This window comes from Papio anubis, chromosome 15 (genome assembly GCF_008728515.1).
Source record: "Papio anubis isolate 15944 chromosome 15, Panubis1.0, whole genome shotgun sequence".
Taxonomy (NCBI): Eukaryota; Metazoa; Chordata; class Mammalia; order Primates; family Cercopithecidae; genus Papio; species Papio anubis.
In genome coordinates this window covers 52362487-52382170 of record NC_044990.1, presented here as the reverse complement: position 1 = coordinate 52382170, position 19684 = coordinate 52362487, and the positions used below count along the sequence as shown (strand labels likewise).

The window sequence follows — 19684 nt, the reverse complement described above, 5'->3', positions numbered from 1 at the left end:
TCTCTTAAACAGTATATTTCTGGATAATCACATAAAGGAGAACCAGTAAAACTTTTTATTTAGCACTGTGTCAAATATAGAATTTGCTTGGTAGGAAGCACTATCAGACCCTTCATGGTTGTCTTTAGTAGTCAGAAAACATTAGATGTCCTCATTAGGATGAAGGGACTTGTATTTCTGTGTGATCGGTGTGTACATCGTCACAGTTTTAAACATAAAATAATTCATTGCTGCAACTTACCTTAATTATATATTAATGTATTCCACAATTATGTATTAATTGTGTGGGTTTGTTTTCTGTCAATTCCTGTCATCATTTACGAAAAACAACTCTTAACATATCTGTTTTAGTTATATAATAGTTTTATAAAGAATGTAACACAAAACTTAGTGGTTTCTGCAAAGAGTCAAAGAAAATCAGGTCAGTACATCCATTCAAAAAATCAGTTTGGGAAGAATAAGTGAAATACTACTATTACTAATTATAATTATTTAAGTATTACTTATTAACATTTGTAAAAGACTTATTATGTGCTAAGCACTTTATATACATTGTCCCTTTGAAGTCTTAAAAAAATTATGTGAAGCAGAAATTTATCAGCATTTTACAGATAAGAAAACTGAAACCAGAAGAAAGTCTCGTATACCTGGACTTATATACGTAGTAGAGACTAAACCAGGAAGTCTGATTATCAGGCCCACTCTCCGAGGCAATGTCCTATTCTAACTTGTACTCTGTGCAGTAATGAAAATGTACAGAAGAACGTGTAGACATGAAAGAGTGTATTCAAAAAGGTAAAAGATAACGTAGTCAGAATTCTTGGGGGATATTTGGGTAAAATGAGTTAGATATTTAACAGCATTGTCAGTAAAAATGTCAAATGAATACAGTAATTGGATTATATGTAAAATTTAATATAACTAAAGATATCATTTGGGAAATCTGGAAAAATCATAAATGGGAAGTGGATATCCTTGAAAAATTGATAGATTATATATTGGGCCAAGCATATGCATTTAGCCATTTGACTGCCAACTAAGAAATGTCTTCTCTACATTGTGAGCATCCAGAGTGTTGGTGGGAAAAGAGAGGAAAGGCATGGCCATTCTTGTTAGGTGTCTGACATGACTGTCCAGACAATGCATACTACTGCAACCTAGTTAATATTGTAATAATCTTTTAGTCCTAACTACTTTTGTTAGACTTCGTAATAACATGGCAAACACTACATCATGCTTTTATGTGCTTTGATAACCTTTCTCGGATGAAGTAAAAATCTAAAGATCATTTTTTCTGACTTACTTTTTTTTGAAAACATACATTCCATTAGAAACCAATACCATGCTCAAGATTTTCAGAGGAAGATAAAATTACATATAAGCACAAAGTTTTACCTAATATTTAAATTAGAAATATGTGAAGAGAATGAATGTAGGGTCTTAGAAGAAGACAAAACTGGGCCAGGCACGGTGACTCATGCCTGTAATCCCAGCACTTTGGGAGGCTGAGGTGGGCGGATCACGAGGTCAGGAGATCAAGACCATCCTGGCTAACACGGTGAAACCCCGTCTCTACTATAAATACAAAAAATTAGCCGGGCGTGGTGGCAGGTGCCTGTAGTTCCAGCTACTCTGGAGGCTGAGGCAGGAGAATCCTGTGAACCAGGGAGGTGGAGCTGAAATTGCGCCACTGCACCATAGCCTGGGCGACAGAGTGAGACTCCCTCTCAAAAAAAAAAAAAAAAAAAAAAAAACAGAAAAGAGAAAAACAAAATCTAATTTACTTGTTTAGCAGTGTGCACGTTTTTCTGGCTGCCAAAAAAAATTTAAGATTGCTTGCTCTTTTTTGTTTTCATTACAAGGGTCACATTTTAAAAACTTAACTTGGATTTTTACTTTTCGGGTACATTCTTTTATTATCCCCAACTCATCAGCGCTGTTTTTTTCAGGCTATGCAGGAGATAAACACTCAGTGATCCGTGTTGTAGAAAGTTAATCCAGTTTGGGTTTGATAAGGAGCAACTTGAAATCATTGTACACAAGAAAAGGTAGAAATTTGGGTCAATAATTATTTCCTTTGTTTCCCACAGAAAATAAATGACTTAATACTTGATAGTAATCTTCATTTTCTCTTGACGCAAAAGACCAGTGGTGTTATTTCATTACATCCTCCAGTGTTCTGAATGTTTTTTTCATTACTATTCAACTTTTCATAAAGGGAAATGACCAATGAATATGTTCATGTACAGTACTCAAACTTCTACTTCAGCAAATAGCAATTTGTATTTTGTTTTTTGGTTTTGATAACCATGAGTTTGTAGAATAAAATGGTAGTCAATTTTTTTTAAAAAATGTGGCTAATCAGAGGATTGGTTGATAGCATTTTTTTTTTAAAGCAAACTTGTATTTCCATGTTTGGATAAATTTGACTTTATTAGTCTCTTTTACGTGATTCGAACCTGCACAGCTTAAGAGAGATCTTTCCCTCTGTGTAACAGATTTTAGGTAAACAAAATATATTGAAATTGAATACTACACCCAGATATTCATGTATCCCAGGGATATAGGAGAAATGTGATATGGTTTTCCTTTCCTATTTGGTTTCCTGTCTTAACCTTAGTGGAAAATCTAGAAAAATCTTTGTTATTCTTGACACTCTTCTCCTTGCTCTTTCTTACCACCAGCACTTCCTTCATCTCAGTCATCAAAGGCTGTACAGCTATGAACTGTCTCTCAAATATTTTTCCTCCTCCTTCTTCCCACTGCCACGCCACCTCTTCCCCTGTCCTGTTGTGATGGGCTGTGAGCTGGCTGCACTTTCTTTTGTATCACATCAGACATCTTTGTAAGTCAGCTTCCGAATTGCTTCTAGTCCTGTCTTTCTATAAACAATGCTTAAACATTAGCTTATGCTTAATAAGCCTTCATGACTCCTCATCACCTGTTATGTGATGCCCATACATGTTTCTTCCTCTTTTACATCAATCTCTCTTAAGGCAGAAAGCCTTTCTGTCTTGTGCACTTGCACCCCTAGCAAGTAGCATCCAACAGGCATTACAGAAACAGTTTTGAAGAAATGAATTACCATAACATATAAGAAGCTTCATATGGCTTGGCTCTGTGTCCCCACTAAAATCTCATGTCAAATTTTAACCTGGGGGCCTGGTGGGAGGTGATTGGATCATGGAGGCAGTTTCTAATGATTTAGCACCACTGCCCTACTGCTGTCTTGTGAGTGAGTTCTCAGGAGACTGGTTGTTTGAAAGTGTGTAGCAACTCCCCCTTTGCTGTCTTCCTCCTGCTTCAGCCATGTAAGACATGCCTCCTTCCTCTCTGCCTTCTGCCATGATTGTAAGTTTCCTGAGGCCTCCCCGGCTGTGCTTCATGTACAGCCTGTAGAACTGTGAGTCAGTTAAACCTCATTTCCTTATAAATTACCTGGTATCTGGTAGTTCTTTAGAGCAATGCGAGAAGGGACTGATACAACCCTTCATGACCTGACTCCAGGTTACCTTTCTGGTCTTATCTCTAGTTACTTCTCCAATGAACATTATGTTTTAGCCATGCCAAATTCTGTTTTATTATTCACCAATATGGGGAATTTCATATCTCTTAAGATTTTGCCAATTCTCATCCCATCTGTCAACAACTAGCTTATCTCCTAGATCCTGGAGAATGATTGGATCTTATATTTTTTCATTAGTCCAACAAATATTTATTTAATGATGTAAGTTTCAAGTCTAGGATAGGAGTACTGTTACAAACAAAAAGAGAACCCTCTGTCCTCCTGGAACTTACGTTCTAATGTCATGGCACATAAAGAGTCTGTCAGGTAGTGGTGAATACTGTGAGTGAATAGAATGCACACAGTCCTGGAAGGAGGAGCATTTTTGATATGGTCAAGCCTGAGCAGAATGGCAGACAATGGGGTTAGGGAAGTGGTTAGAGGCACCTGCTGTAGGTCAGGGCAAGAACTTCAGAATGAGCTTGGAGCTCTCCTCTCCATTGTATATGGGATCAGTTTGCCTTTGCCTTGCTGCTTCCACCTCAACCGTGGTGCTTGGTCTCTTGATATATTAGGAGCCTGAAACCCACTAGGCAGAGTTTCTTGCACAGTTCTAGGCTTACACAGCTTTGTAGCAGTGCCAAAGTACCCTGTGCGTTGAGGATCTCTATCCCTGGAAGCAATGAAAAATTGATTGTCATCCTGAAGTTAGACTCATTATCATTTTCATAATCTTGGACAGATTATATAATCTCTTCAAACTTTAATAATTTTCTTGTCTAAAATAGCCGTAGTAAAAGAAAAAAAAAGTTGATGTGCGATTAAATGACTGGAATGAAACTCCACAAAACTTTCTCTTTTTTGCTCACTGATATATCCTAAATAACTGGAACAGTGGCTGGCCCTAAATAAGTATATTGTGAATGAATCAATGTATGAATGAATGATGCAATGAATGTAAAGCACATGAAACAACCCCTGTTACATGTGTTCAATAAATGTTATTGTTGTTATAACTGTTATAATTTGTAAAATTAGGGAGCCTTGTGAGGATATTGTGGTTGTATTGCAAATGTACTTCTTGATCGTCTGTGAGGCCTGTGTGCTGCATTGGCACTTCTGCCCAGGCTCTTGGTGCCTGGCTTCTGTGTCTAAGCATGTGCCCAGGGAAGGAAGCCCAGCATCATGGACTGGAGCACCCGGCCAACTTTCTGATTTCTCTCTACTCCTGTTTCCTAGCTCTGGGCTGTTGGGGGTAGGTCCTGAGAAGCAGTTTCTGCTAGCCTCATCTCCCAGAAAGGATCTTGCTTCTGGCTTCCTTTTCCAGGACTGAAGTCAATTCTCATCTTTACCTGACATGAAACCTACTTGTAAGTCCATCTCTACCCTAATACTTGCCTCCACATGTCGGATCTCTCCTCATAGTGTTAATACCTCTTCAGCTGAACTGAAGTTTTGTCCTCCTCCTCTAGGGTTTGGTTGTTGGTGGGTTAATACTTCTCTTACTCTGATATTTTTGTGCTTTCTGACCACTACTTTTATCCATGGTTCATGACTGTGGTGCAGATGGAATGGAATGATGGGCACAGGAGAGGCTCTTGTTGCATATTTAAGGAAATATTTAGCCAACTCACAACCCCCAAGTGTGTGCAGCTTTTCAGAGTATGAATGACAGAAATACTTTTCTATTATAATTTGTGTAAATGCTGGGATGAAAAGTGTTATTCAGAAGCTCAGATGTCATTTTAACTATCCTCTGCCCAGGAAAGTAGGCGTGCATCTGTTGTAATTCTTAAAAATGTATTGAGGCCTTTGGAAATGCCAGTAGTAAATTTTGGCTCCCAGTTTGGATTGGATTGGTTGCCCTTTTGAAAAGCATCCATTTGCAACTTGAATAAGAACATCTGCTTTTCATGGCTAGTTCAGCAACTATCACTAATAGGAAATATTTTTTTAAATATTAGTGTATAACTGCACATTGTTGTGATAGCTTAGCACTTTACCAACATAGGAAACAGGCTGATCATTGCTATCAGGAAATTAAAAATGGCTGCATTACACAGACAGACTAGTCCTTAGGAGAGGTACTGTTCTATGTGCTTCAATGTGAGGTTTTTAATGGAAGGATTCTGTTTTTGAAACTGAAAACAAATATTTCAGAATAATGTAATTTGGGTCATTGAAACATATGGGGGATTTCAGTTGAGAGTCCCAATAGGCCTATGGTTTTGGCTCTTATTTTTGTTAATAAAATACAGTTATTGACATTGTTATCCATTCTCCCAGTATGCAAAAGAATGTAAGATGAAAGGCTGGGCTAGAAAGGCAAAGTCTGTGTTTGAAGGGATGCTTATTTTGTCCCACTTCTGGTACTTTGATTAGTTATATGCCCTCTATGAAGCTGAGTTGTCAGCGTGAGGATATGTGAGTAGAGAAAAGGATGTTTTTACACTTAGCCATTATAAATTAAATGTAATGCTGAGAGGCGTCTGTCCTGAGTATAAAATGTGGAAGGTGAAGTTACTGTTTCATCGAAGTACATGAAACCATTGTGAAAATACTGAGTGAGCCGCCAAAGACAAGAATATTTTTTAAAAGCTGGGTAGTAGATGAAGTTACTTGCTAAATTAATTATGAGATATTGCTAGGATAGAAACATATAATCTCATCAAGTTAAGAAAATATGTGGAAAACTTGACTTAAAGGGAAAAAAATATTAATAGCTTTGAAATAGCTTTGAAACCAGAGCCTTGATTCTCCAAATCGTTGCTACTCACCAGTGACTACAAGTTTCACATTTAGTTCCATAACTAAGTTAGCTTAGCTCAGGGAGGAGCTGTTACTGAGATTCCAGAGTGTCTGTGTTGGGACCTTCAATAAGGTGTTCATGGTTTTTTTTCTATTATATTAGGAGTGTGTATTCATACAGAGAAAGGTAAGTGAGTGGACAGGTAGGTACATAGAGTATGGTGGTTAAGACTGCTGGCTTGGGGTCAGACTCATTGGTTTTCAGCACAGCTGTATTGCTTACTAATTGTGTGGCCTTGGACAATTTAACCTTCTTGTGTCTCAAATGCCTCAACATAAGATAATACAGCATCAATCTCTTGGGTTGTGGTGAGGATTAGATGAGCAGCTATATGCACAACTCTTAGTACATGGTCTGGCTCACAGTAAATATGCAAATATCTGTATTATTTTTGTTACCAAGATAATGATAAAATGATTGTTGTTTCATGCCACTGTGTGATTTGTTGCATAGCAGTAGACAACTGAAATTAATTACCTAAACATTATTTCAATCTATTAGGTTTGTTAACACTTGCCCAGAGAGAGGGAGGAATTCACTGATTTGCTTGTATATGAGCACACGTTTTGCGGTTAGTTGTTAACCTATTAGTGGAACTGGCACATCTGCAGAAGGGCTTGAAAAAAATTGCTGTTGTTATTGGTGTTTGTTGTTGTTAGGGTAGAGGTGAGATCAGTTGGCTTCTCTAAGAAATCTTTTTTATGCAAACCCCTAATTGCCCTGCAATCTGATTCTGATATTTTTTCTATAGGAAGAGGTACCCACAGGATGTTACTTTTAACCAGTTGGCACTCTTGCATTGTAAACCTTTAAGAATCTGCTATGCCATCCTGGTGGCTCATGCCTGTATTCCCAGCACTTTGGGAGGCCAAGGCAGATGAATCACTTGAGCCAGGAGTTCAAGACCAGCCTGGCCAACATGATGAAGCCCCGTCTCTACAAAAAATAGAAAAAGTTAGGCGTGGTGGCGCATGACTGTAATCCCAACTGCTCAGGACACTGAGGCACAAGAATCACCTGAACCTGGGAGGCAGAGGTTGCAGTAAGCTGAGATCATGCCACTGCACTCTAGCCTGAGTGACAGAGTGAGACTCTGTCTTAAAAAAAAAAAAAAAAAAGATTCTGCTATGAAAGTGTACCAAGCAACTTGATGTGGTGAATCTTGACTGTTCATATGTCCTCTTACATCACTGTCTAGCATAATGTGGACATGGGGCAGGGTGACATATTCTTATTTCTCATCACCTGTACCTGAATATGAAGATTTAAAGTGGATGCATATTTAAATAAATATATCATATATCCTGTATCTAGAAAGAGCAAAACAGACACCAGCAGTTATTTTTGACTAATGACAGGAACCTTGTTTAAAATCTTAGAATTGTTGAGTATTGACTAACTAGCTCCTTATTACTCCAGTTGTGCAAAATGAGTCAAGGTCAGGAGAGAAAGGAAAAGACCTGCCTTGGGAGGTTAGTGGGGCACATTGTAGGAGTTGACCTGGAAAGTCACCCGTATTGTATGTTTTTATGAGTTCTGGTCATTGACGATCAGTCCCTTTCCTTGCTGCACATTACATTCAGAATATTTTGAGATGTTGGGATCAATGACTGTTGTGCTTACATGGTTTTTGACAGAGAGAGCGAATGTCAGCTCGACTACTGTGTTGCCAACTCTTTCTTTTTCTTTTTTTTCTTTTGAGGCGGTCTCACTCTGTCACTCAGGCTGGAGTTCAGTGGCACGATCTTGGCTCACAGCAACCTTTGCCTCCCAAGTTCAAATGATTCTCCTGCCTCAGCCTCCTGAGTAGCTGATACTACAGGTGCCCACCACAAAACCTGACTAATTTTTGTAGTTTTTGTAGAGACAAAGCTTTACCATGTTGGCCAGGCTGGTCTCAAACTCCTGAGCTCAAGTTACCTGCCTGCCTCAGCCTCCCAGAGTGCTGTGATTACAAGAGTGAGCCACCACGCCCGGCCGTTGCCAATTCATATTTCGTAAATGGGATATCAAGAGTACCCTTCCCATCCCATGCACATGGAATTGGTCAACAGCCAACTAACAAATTCTATGGATGATTTTTCATTAATTGGTACAATTCACTTGTGAAACAAGTATATAAGCATACATAAAGCATTTCTTGAGGGTTGTGTAACATCAAAATGTTGTAAATATACAAAGATACTACATTACTAAAATTGATGACTGTAATTTTATTTATCTCTTGGGAATCAGTTGAGCTATTGATTCCACAGCAAATGTGTTTTGATTAAGATCATGGCAAGATATGTTTGACAGCAGTTCCAAATTATTAGACTCTATTACATATTTAAAGTCTGTGGTCATCTGGGATTATATGTATCTGATCTTAGCTCTGTGAGATAAAGTTATCAATATTTTGTTTCAAGGACTGTATTGTCAATGCTGTGTAATTACCATGTGTTGTTTAAAAATCACACACCTTCCTAGATAGTTTGGAGCATGCCGTGATACTGAATGCTGTTGTTTATGAGAACTGGGGTTAGATCCGTGAATGCAGAGATGAATATGCTTCACATGTGTTTCCAACAGGCATATATACAGATTGAATCTGCACTAGTTGAAAGAGTTTAACAGTTGAAGCTTAGTTCTCCAGCTGTGAACATTGTTATTTATGGTATTTATTATAGTTGTGGCAGTGAATGAGTCTAGAAAATCATAGAAAGATTTCCAGGAAAACTTGATTTCTTAAAACATCGAGAATGTTTTGTTTTTTTCACTTGTACATGAAACTAAACTGTACATCTTGACTTTAACACACGTAGAATTATTCAAGAACAATAAAAATTTAAAGAAAAACCATCATGAACATATATTTAATATTTAAATGTGTTAAGTGGAACACAGACCCAGTCAGGTTTTCATGATTTATCAGTTTTTAACTTCAAAGACTCTGGTTAGCTTGCATTTTTTAAACTAATGAGTTTATCAGAGCCAGTGGAGAAGACGGTTAAAGTATATCAGCTGTAAATTAGTACAAAGCACTAAAAGGGACATTAGCCTCTAATCAGATTCTAACAGTTCATTAAATCTGCTTTTCCAGAATCGCTCTCTGTCTTTTCTCCTCTTTTGCTTGGGCCTTCCTTATAAGGCATTTTCTTGCCTTTTCATCTGGGCAAGAACTCCTCCAGGGTAGGCAGCACTATCAGTTCATCCTTCATTGTCTACCAGCCAAACAGCCTACAGGGTGCTTTGTTAAGGTGGATTCCTAGAGCTGCTGCCAGACTCCAGAGAGTGGAGGGCTGGCCGGCTGCAGGAAGGCTTTCCTGAGACTGGATGGTGGTAAGCCAAGCTGGCTGCTGCCAACCACGAAGCCAGTGACACGTTAGGAATTGAGATCCCTGCCCCATATGGAAACAACCCACAGGCCTCCATGAAAGGGTTTCAAGTTTAGAACAACTCACCTAAGCTCACCAGTAATATACCACAGTTCCTTCTACTCTAAATTATCTATTAAGATGTAAAATTCTGAAAAAAAGGGACAACTCAAAAGCAAAAATTTTTTAAAAGTATCCTGCCAGTTTTGAATATATCGAACACTTATAGGGAAATAATATTGACAGTAATTTGTTTTCTTCTTTTTATCACTTAGTAGACTAGGTGGTGTAGACTTTTTAAATGCTCATTAACTCCAGAGTAAATTTGCTTTTCCTTGTTGATTCCTTGGAGCAAATATTTATGATAAGAGACTGTAAATTTTATTTCTTGGAACATTTTTCTTAACAAAAAGAAGAGTCAAGAAATATGAGAAGTAGAGTTTCACTGTACTGCACTCTGTTGGTATTACTTGGTAACAAGAACATGTAATTTATGGTTTGTTGAAAGGAGAGTTGTTTTTATTTATTTATTTTTGAGATGGAGTTTCACTCCTGTTCCCCAGGCTGCAGTGCAATGGCGCGATCTCGGCTCACTGCAACCTCCACCTCCCAGGTTCAAGTGATTCTCTCACCTCAGCCTCCCAAGTAGCTTGGATTACAGGTGCCTGCCACCACACCCAGCTAATTTTTGTATTTTTAGTAGAGATGGGATTTCACCGTGTTGGTCAGGCTAGTCTCGAACTCCTGACCTCAGGTGATCCACCCGCCTCAGTGGGGTTACAGGCGTGAGCCACTGTGCCCGGTCTGGTTGTTTTTATTTAACTTGCTATTTTGTAGAAAAGCGACCATATTAAAAGTGAACACTTGAAGATTTAGAAATTATACTCACCTTTTTCACCAGGTAGGCAAAATATTTAGAAACTGATTTTTTTTTCTTAATAAGACCACTTTAGTGTCCTGTGGTTACATTCTGTAATTAAATAAAAATAACCATTCTAAAATCTCAATCAAATTTAGTTCTATCAGATTTGTAGTTGAGTCAATATGTAACAGAGAAATTAGCATTCTAAGCATGTTTAAAAATATGAGCCTGATTTGGGCCTTATGTGAGCACTGATGTGTGATTCTGACTCCCTTCCTAGGTTGCTGACTGTAGAAAATCCCCAAGGCAGTGACAATTACATAGAAAATAACCTTGATTTAATCTTTTATAAATGGTGTTTGAAATGTTATTGAGCTACAATATAAATAAGATTTTCTTTTCAAGAGGTGGTAAATTGAGCAAAACATATACCAGAATAAAGACCAAATAATCATTTGTTATTTAGTTCAGCCTAAAAATTCACTCTTAATCTAAGATTTATGTTGGTTGTTTGTAAAGTAGATATTTGCAGGTTGATAGGGAGAAATTTTCATTTGACCAGAATTGCCATGACATAAAAATTAAACGTATGGAATTATCTTACTTTTAAATGATTTAGGCTTTGACTAATACGAGAGTTTATGAATTTTTATGTGATTTTCTCCTTTATGGGTGTCTTTGCACAATACAGTTTCCAGAACTAAGGAAAGAGAAAAACTCGCCTTCTGTTTCCTTTCACTATTGTGAAAGTGTGATGAATTGTTGCAGCCCCATATAAATTAATGTAAGGTTTCCATACTCCAGTTTATTACAGTCTGACCTCCAACCCAGAGGTCAGAGAATCAGACTGATTAATTCAACCGCTTGGTCATTATTTCAAATGAAAGTTCAGAGTAGGGGGATAATTGGTTATGCCGATATTCTCATTTAATTATCTTTATTGTTTAAAAAAATTAGGTTAGCAGTACTAAATGTACTACAATGACAGAAGACTCTCCCAGAGGTCCTCTTTTGAATGCTTTAGAGCTGAATCTTTCTCTCTCCCTTTTATTTTCAGAATATCAACACCTTTGAGAACAGAATGTTAATGCTTGATGGGATGCCGGCAGTCAGAGTCAAAACAGAGCTTCTGGAATCTGAACAAGGGGTAAGCACAAGTTTCCAGCAATGCCCCACTCCTTTTGATGAGAGTGGCATTCTTCTGCAGAGTATCCTGAGGTTTGCAGAGCACTTCTACGGTTTCCCTTGCTTAAGCTTTTCTCTCTCAGGTTAAAACAAACAAACAAACAAATCTGAGATTGTGGTTGATTTGTATCCATTTGCGACTTCAACTGTTATTTCCTTGGAAGGCATAGTGACATTATGAGAATCATATGGCTATATCTAAATTAGTAAATGATTTGAAAAGCTAATAAAAATCCAAAGCAAAGAGGAAGTATTAAAAAATCAGGTGGGAATATAACCTTAGTGTCATCATAGTTTGGTTGATTCTAATCAGGAAATGACAAAGTACAGCTGTGAGAATGTTACTGTTTGTTGGATGGGCTTCTCTTTTGACATTTGTACCTGTCCTTTCTTACTGTAGGAGTACTGGGGGATAGTTGATGAGGTCACTGAATTTGAAAAATGTCTTAAATCAAAAGGATTATTTAACAATACATAGCCAAACCAATGAATTAATTTATGGGTACTGAAAATATAAGGACTACGAGTGCATATTTTTTTAAATGACATAGATTTTATAATGAACATTAATGTCTTCACTGGTTTAGTTAAGAGCATAAGAGCAGTATAATTGGTTGCAGCATTGGCAACTTTAAGGGATAAAGCACTGCTCATGTGGCTGAGTGCCTATTGGCTACCTATCTTATTAAACCACCACCACTGAGGCAGCACAGGTGACTGACAGAAGGACATAAATACGTATATAATATTTACCTTATCAGTGTCTCTCTTATTAAAACATCATTACTAAAAATTAGCAATGTTTTGTACTTGAACATTCAAAAGAAATTTTAAATGTGAATAAAATCTCACTGTTAAGAGTATAAAAATCGATGTGGATAAGTGCATCTGGGATCCCACTCAAAGGGTTAGGGTATTGATGTCCCAAAAGGATTTCATAATGAGGACATTCAAGGTTATGGATCCGGATGGTGTATTTAGAGGGTCTCTTCAATAACTTCTGCCTACCTGAGCATCATGTAGCGGAGTGTGTGGCATGTCAATATAATTTATTTCATTGAACAGAGCCTTATCATGGTAGAAGATGTCTTTTCACCTCTGTGTTCTGGGTTGACGTTTTTAGCTCTGAAATGAACTTTGTGGAGTATGTCAACCAATAACATGACTACACGGTCCTAGACATGATATAATGACCAACTCATATAGATTCAGCGCAAGACACAGGCAGTAGAGGATCATGAGGGAGCAGACTGTGGCAATTACTAACATTGGTTCAGTATAGACAACCTTTCAGAAAACATCATGTGTTCAACTGGATTTCCTAGCTGGATTCACTACGTTAAATTCTGTATATCTTCCAAACCTTATAGATAGTTTTAACCTTTTTTGATTAACCTAACCATGGGGAGGATTTGTCTTAGTTCTTTAGAGTTCTGTTTTCTTAATTCATTTCTTAATCTAGTTGCATTATCGTGAGTTTAATAAAATAAATTTCTGCTCAACTCATACAGAGTCTAGCATCTTATTCAGAAAGTATAGCCTTTTCCCACTGCTCATGGGGGAAAAAAGTGAAAAAGCAGTCTGTATTTCACAATAATTTCTTCAGCTTGAAATAACAGACAATCTGTTCAAACTATGCACGTTGGAGGAAGGCAGAAACGACAGCAAATCAGTTAGAAGCTTAGCCCCGGACCAATGGTCAAAGCCAGAATAGTGGGTTGCTGTCACCAGTCCTGGTAATCTTTAACAATATCCATATAGTCCTTTCCCCTTTATTTTTCGGTTTCAAGGTAAGGTCTACCTGAAAGATTTAAGTGCACAAAAAAACAAAAGCCAGTATTCCCAGCAGTTTTGCAGTGTGAGTAAAAACCCCATGTCACGTTATCATAGAAATCGTTTTTTTGTCCTTAGATAGGGACATGAAAAGTTGTGGGTTCATAGGTATTGCCTAATGCCTGTTCATGAAAATCAATTTTCCTCTTTGTGAATGGAGCTGATGTTGGTATTTTAGATTGTGCATGTTAAAGGGAAATAGAACTTTATTTTTTTCCTTTTGGGTTTATGTGTACCTCTTAAATATATGACAGATATAATTTCATTCTCTTTTGTAGCAAAGCTTCAGGAGAATCAGCCTGTAGTGTTTAATGAAATGTATGATGATTTAACTGTATTAGAATACAACAATTTTAACACTTTTGTAGTGCTTTAAATCAACTCTTCTTTAAAACAAAATCTGGAATTTTGGTGACTTTCATTTTTGGCCACTTTACTGGGTTTTTCATTGGAGAAGATGTTGTTATATACCATATAATATTCAGAATCTTAGAACTATTTTTAGATAAGGAGAACTAGAATTTTGAATATTTCATGACTTCTTCCTCATTTATGACTTAAAGGCTGGTTGAAGTTTAATTCTTTGTAAGAAAAACACATTAGTGAAATTTCAATAAATAATTACACTCACATGTGCAATTATGGGCATTTGTTTATTTATCTATTTTTACGACATAGGGTTTTACTTGCTATGTTGCCCGGACTGGACTCAAACTCTTGGATTCAAGTGATCTTCCTGCATAAGCCTCTCAAGTAGCTGGGGTTTCAGACATGTGCCACCATACCCAGCTGATTATGGACTTTTGAAAAAGATGAGACATGATAATTAACAATGAACAAAAAGTGATAGAAACTTGTCTGTGTCACAGCAATGAATGAGAAAGCTTGAAGAAAACCTGAAGGTGGTACATTGGTTGGAATGTATAATCACTCTGAAAAACCTAGTTTTGGTACTCTGTCTTTAAGAAATAGATACTAATCTCAATCTTTTGGTGAAGAAAAGCCAGTGTTTCTCTCAGGCTGCACACAGCATTTTAAAGATGTGCTACTCTACATGCCCTTGTGTATCGGTGCACCAGGAAGGCATGTAGTTGTTCTCTGCTGTGTGTTATAAAGAGTCCTTTAGGTCTTCTGCTGTCAGCCAGGCTCTGCATGTCTCCCCACCCCTCCAAGGAATTCAGGACCTGAGGAGCACATTTCAGAGGTTAAAGACAGACTGGGAACAGGCCTGCGTCTCTTCTCTGGAAAGTTCTGGCTGCCTTGCCTCATTCTCTTAATGAGATTTATGCTGTGTGTGTGTGGTCATGTGTCTTCAATCAGAGTGTAAACTCCTAGAGGACAAGGACTATTTCTTATATTTCTGGTTTGTATCTCTTATAGTTTCTGGCACATGGTAAATACATTATTCAACTTTTCTGGGCATTATAATTAGCATGGTGAAAAATATAAAACCAGTCAATAGATAATTGTCAACCTGCTCTATGTCATAGGGTTATTGTGAATGTAAAAATCAAAATGGTAAATATTGGAAATACGTGTTCTCATTGGTGACAGGAGTGCTCATCTTGTAGCCATGTGAACCGGATAGGTGTGGTAGCATATGGGCACCACCTCTGTGTGCCTTCTGTTTGGAGTTCTCTGACTCTTGCATTTTTAGTTAAGTGAAAGCTAGGCAGATGATTATTGCAGTCACCTGAAATGTGACTTTGGTTTTCTTCTTGCTTGTTGGTAACACAGCACATGCTGCTGGCAGTCTCTAGGAAGGGCATGTTCCCTTGGGATACACTTCAGGGGCACAGCAAGGAGTGTTTGAATGACTTTGTCTGTGACTTTGGTGTATGCGCCCTGCTGTTATAAGAGCTTCCCAAATGCTGTTAGTCTTTGGATGTTCTAGCATGTTATTAAGCAAAGGACTGAAACAAGAAGAAGAGTATTAAAACTATCACACCCAGCTATAAGGCAGTATATAGAGGATACTGCCCCAAAGATAACTACGTGATTTTATTCCTGGCCCTGCAGTTTACCAGCTTGAATGACATTGGGAAGTTATTTTCTATCTCCAGGCCTTTATGTCCTCATCCATACAATGGGGGTGCTGGAGATGAGGGCTTCGCTGCCAGGTAAAGTCTGTCATTCTGTGATCCTGGTGAGGAGCAAGGGGTGAGACAGAGCCTTTCTATTTATGCATTTAAGAGTCTTACTGCAGTGAAGCTTCCTATGTATGGAAGTGTAAATTCACAGACTTCAAAGTGAGAAAGACCTGAGTTCAGATGGTATTCAGCCTGGTACCAGCTGTGTGGGTCATGCTTAGTCTCCTCTAATCCTACTCACCTGGAAGGTGGAATTAACCACCCATCCTCGCAGGAGCCTGCCTGCCTTTGGTGGGTGCTGAGTCAATGTTCTCCTTTAGAAGAAAAACGGGAGAAAAAGGCCCTATTACTTTCATTTATGTTGCTGCAATCCTCATGAGGTATCTAGTAAGATTTCGACATCTGTGTTAATTCATAATTCTCCAAGTAGATACAGGGTAGATCTGAAATTAGAACCCCCTTTTTTTTTTCATTTGAATTTTCATTTAAGCATATCTGGAAGAATGTTTCAAATTCTGATTAGATTTTATGATGTGAAATAATGGAACACAAATAATAATGTCAATAACAGAATAAAAACAGAATAATGGAACCAAAGAAATGAAAATAGTTTATTCTGCCTAATTTTGTGTATTTGAAATTCTTAAAATGTTTTAAAAAGAAAAGATGAACTCTCTAAATAAAAATATTTTTGAAAACTACATAGGTGCAGAGGACTGAGAGGGAGACCTGAAAGCAACATTTCTTAGTCACCCTCACTGTTTATTTCCTAAGTCTGAGGAATCTGCCGCAGGGAAGGAGCTGACCTGAGTGTCTACACTAACTGCAAGGGTGTTGAAGCCATTGGTTATCCTGCCTCTCTTCTCTCCTGTAGAACCAGGTACAGTTCTGATCCGTGGGCCGGTAGAGAAGAGCGGCAATAGTGTGGCAGAAACGGGGAAAGAGATTGGGTGTTTTGCTAATTTTAAGTGCTCTAAGCAGTCAGTAATTGAGTGGAAGTCAGACTCCTTTCTGTTATCCTTGGGGAAGAGAGCCTAATGCCTCTTTGCCATAGCCATGTAGCTAGGAGGGGTGCAGGCATTGCTGCAGACAAGTATAGGATCACGTCAATACTCTATGCCTTAACTACCGGGAAATACCCACCTTGTCCAGACCACAGATTCCTATGCACTCCCTCATTTTAGAGGCAGAAAAAAAGAGGATAAGAGAGACTTGGTCTTTTCCCTAGAGGCAGCTTGCAGTAACTTTTAGAAACCATTCTGCAGGACATTAATAACAAAGTGTTGAAGCTATTTCTATATCACAAAGAGCTGACTAGCATCATGAAGCCAGCTGTAATGTAACTTCCTTAAGAGCAGAGCTTATGCTTTATGTTTCTTGTTATTCCTCATCATCTCAGCACAGGAGCTTATGAATAGGCAGGGCTCAATAAATGGTGATTCATTCATGTGCTATTTGTTGTAAGTGAGACTGTTTGCCACGCTGTGGAATTGAGAGGATTTGGAGACGGGTGCTTTTTTGAAAAAGACTCCAGTCCTTAGGCTTAATAAAAAAATATAGATGAGTGCGAGTATTGTAGCTGAACCTGAAAATGTGCTATGGAATGTTTACTTAAGGCAGGAAATAAATTACATTAAAATTCAGTAGCATTAAGGGGAAAAAACCCAACAATTAACCTAACTTTTTTCCTCAGCAAACCTATTTAATTTTACACTAACGATCTAGTTTACATCTATGTGTAAAGGCTTAGTAAGACAGTGTTACTTTAATGACTTTATCAGAAGTGAAAAAAGGGCATTATTAAAAATGCCACTTGCATTACCCTTTAACAGGGGCTCATTATTTCCTCTCCTGCTGTGGAACAGGGGCCAGCGTTTGGCTAAATTGGTAGAATTATCTTGGAAATACGAATTTGCTTATCATTTAATATTCTCTGATGACCCACTGCTTGAGGTCTTTTGATCTGTAGTGAAATCTGTGCATGTCACTACCTGGCTTCAAAGAAAAACATTTGCAGTTGCTGTGTTATGTCTAATGTGAGAAGACCATTTTTTTTTTTTTTAAGCAGAAAGAAATATCTGCTCTTGCAAGACTGATATTTTAAGAAGAGATATCCTCCACTAAAGATGCAGAGTTGGACTGATTTTAATAATGTCAGAATGGCCAATAAATATATTAATAGAAGGAATTGAAAATCAATGAGCTGTGATAGTAATTACAGATAGTACCCAAGGGAAATATAGCAGGCAGACAAATCCTTTCCCTCAGGGCCTGCCCCGGGCAAAGCTATGAAGTTGAGAAGTCTGCCCTTCTTCCCTTTAGCAATGTACTTTCTCTTTCAACTTCATTCTCCTGCCACCCACAATCCAGATGTCCCTGCCCTCTGATGGTGCTGTAATGGTTCAAGGTACCAACAGATGACCAGTTCTAACCACAATCTCATTAATTGAAGAGAATGTAAAGTGTCCTTTCCAAGAGTTATTTGCATTTTTATAGGGTCAGTGCTTTGTAAAAAGGAAGATTTTTAAAGGAAATTTCATGCTCTGAGTAATTTGAGCATTTTGATTTCAGGCAAATTAACCTTTCCAGAATATTTCAGCTTCTACAAGGCCATGGTCTGCTTTGTCTCCTTGTCTTTGTGGAAGAATTTTTTTTTTAAATTCTGAACCATCAAGCATGTTTTCTCTGTAGATGTGTTTTCTTGAGCTAATGTTTGCATGCTGGTTCAGAGTTGATAAAGTGCATCACAAAAAATATTCTTATTTATTTATTTATTTATTTATTTATTTATTTGAGACAGAGTCTTGCTCTGTTGCCAGGCTGGAGTGCAGTGGCACGATCTCAGCTCACTGCAACCTCCACCTCCCAGGTTTAAGCGATTCTCCTGCCTCAGCCTCCCAAGTAGCTGGGATTTATAAGTACATGCCACCATGCCCAGATAATTTTTGTATTTTTAGTAGAGACGGGGTTTCACCATGTTGACCAGGATGGTCTCAATCTCCTGACTTGTGATCCGCCTGCCTTCGACTCCCAAAGTGTTGGGATTACAGGTGTGAGCCACTGCACCCGGCCAAAATATCCTGTTAAATCTTTGGAGGAGTTTTACTTCTGACCACGAAATATTAACTCCTGTGGGAATTGACTCCCACCATAAACAACTAGAAACTCAGATGAAAGAAGAGATACTTTTTCACATATTGGACAACAAGTGGTGGTCCGTGAGAGGAGAGCAGAAAACATGAGGAACTCTACAATGGCCTCCGGTTACTGCTTGGAGATACCTTCCCGGCAGCAAAGCAGGGAGGAAGAACCCACATAGGGCCTTGCAGTCTCACTGAGCTAAGCAGGCAGAGTTTGATATTTGGAGAAGTTAGGACAACTAGTTTGTGAGAACAACAATAGCGTAGAGGAGGGAATTGCACAAAGAAAGAGCTCTGGAGATCTCCAGAGGGGCCCACTAAAGGGTTTGGTGAGTACTTATCTTCCTGTGTATTGAGGAAGGCAAGGAAAGGCCAGCCGGACAGCAGTGGGTTGAACAATTCTTGCAGCTCACATAAAGCTGACAGAAATCAGGCTGGAGCAACCTCTTCATATGTGAGGCATTGGGAAGAGGGCTTGGAAGGGTCACAGCTTAGTGGCCCTTAGTCCTGGAATAGACTGCTCTGGACTTACCCTGACAAACCTTAGAAACAAGCATTGAAAGGACCGAACTGATCTGCAAGTCACTCAACTGTATATCAGAACAAAAATGCACTCCAAAGAATACACGATCTAGTGCTGAATGATGTACAAATCGCAATGTCTGGCATCCGGTCAAAATTACCAGATGTGCAAAGAAGCAGGAAAATAGAACTTATAGTCAAGTTTTAAAAATGAATCAATAGAAACATATCCAGAAATGACAAATAATAGGCAAGGATCTTAAAACATCTATTTTGTATCTTATATGCTCACGAATGTGAAGGAAAACCTGAAAATGATGAGAAGAGAAATGGAAGGTACAAAATGATAAAAAATGAAACAGATGAAACATATACCGTGTAT

The 19684-nt window shown here is 38.2% G+C and overlaps 1 protein-coding gene across 12 annotated transcripts in view; it reads left to right on the top strand.

The window, feature by feature from the left end:
* The window catches only part of KLF12 (Kruppel like factor 12), a 453886-nt gene that overhangs the window by 182235 nt on the left and 251967 nt on the right, over positions 1 to 19684 (top strand). For 10 of the 12 annotated variants that reach the window (XM_017951303.3, XM_031655898.1, XM_031655896.1 and 7 more), the window contains one exon: positions 11590 to 11679. In XM_017951303.3, the coding sequence (XP_017806792.1) occupies positions 11590 to 11679 (90 nt within the window). Of the gene's footprint in view, positions 1 to 1769; positions 2049 to 11589; positions 11680 to 16346; positions 16521 to 19684 lie in introns of those variants that run through there. The other 2 variants (XM_031655900.1, XM_017951311.3) reach the window with 2 other exon arrangements.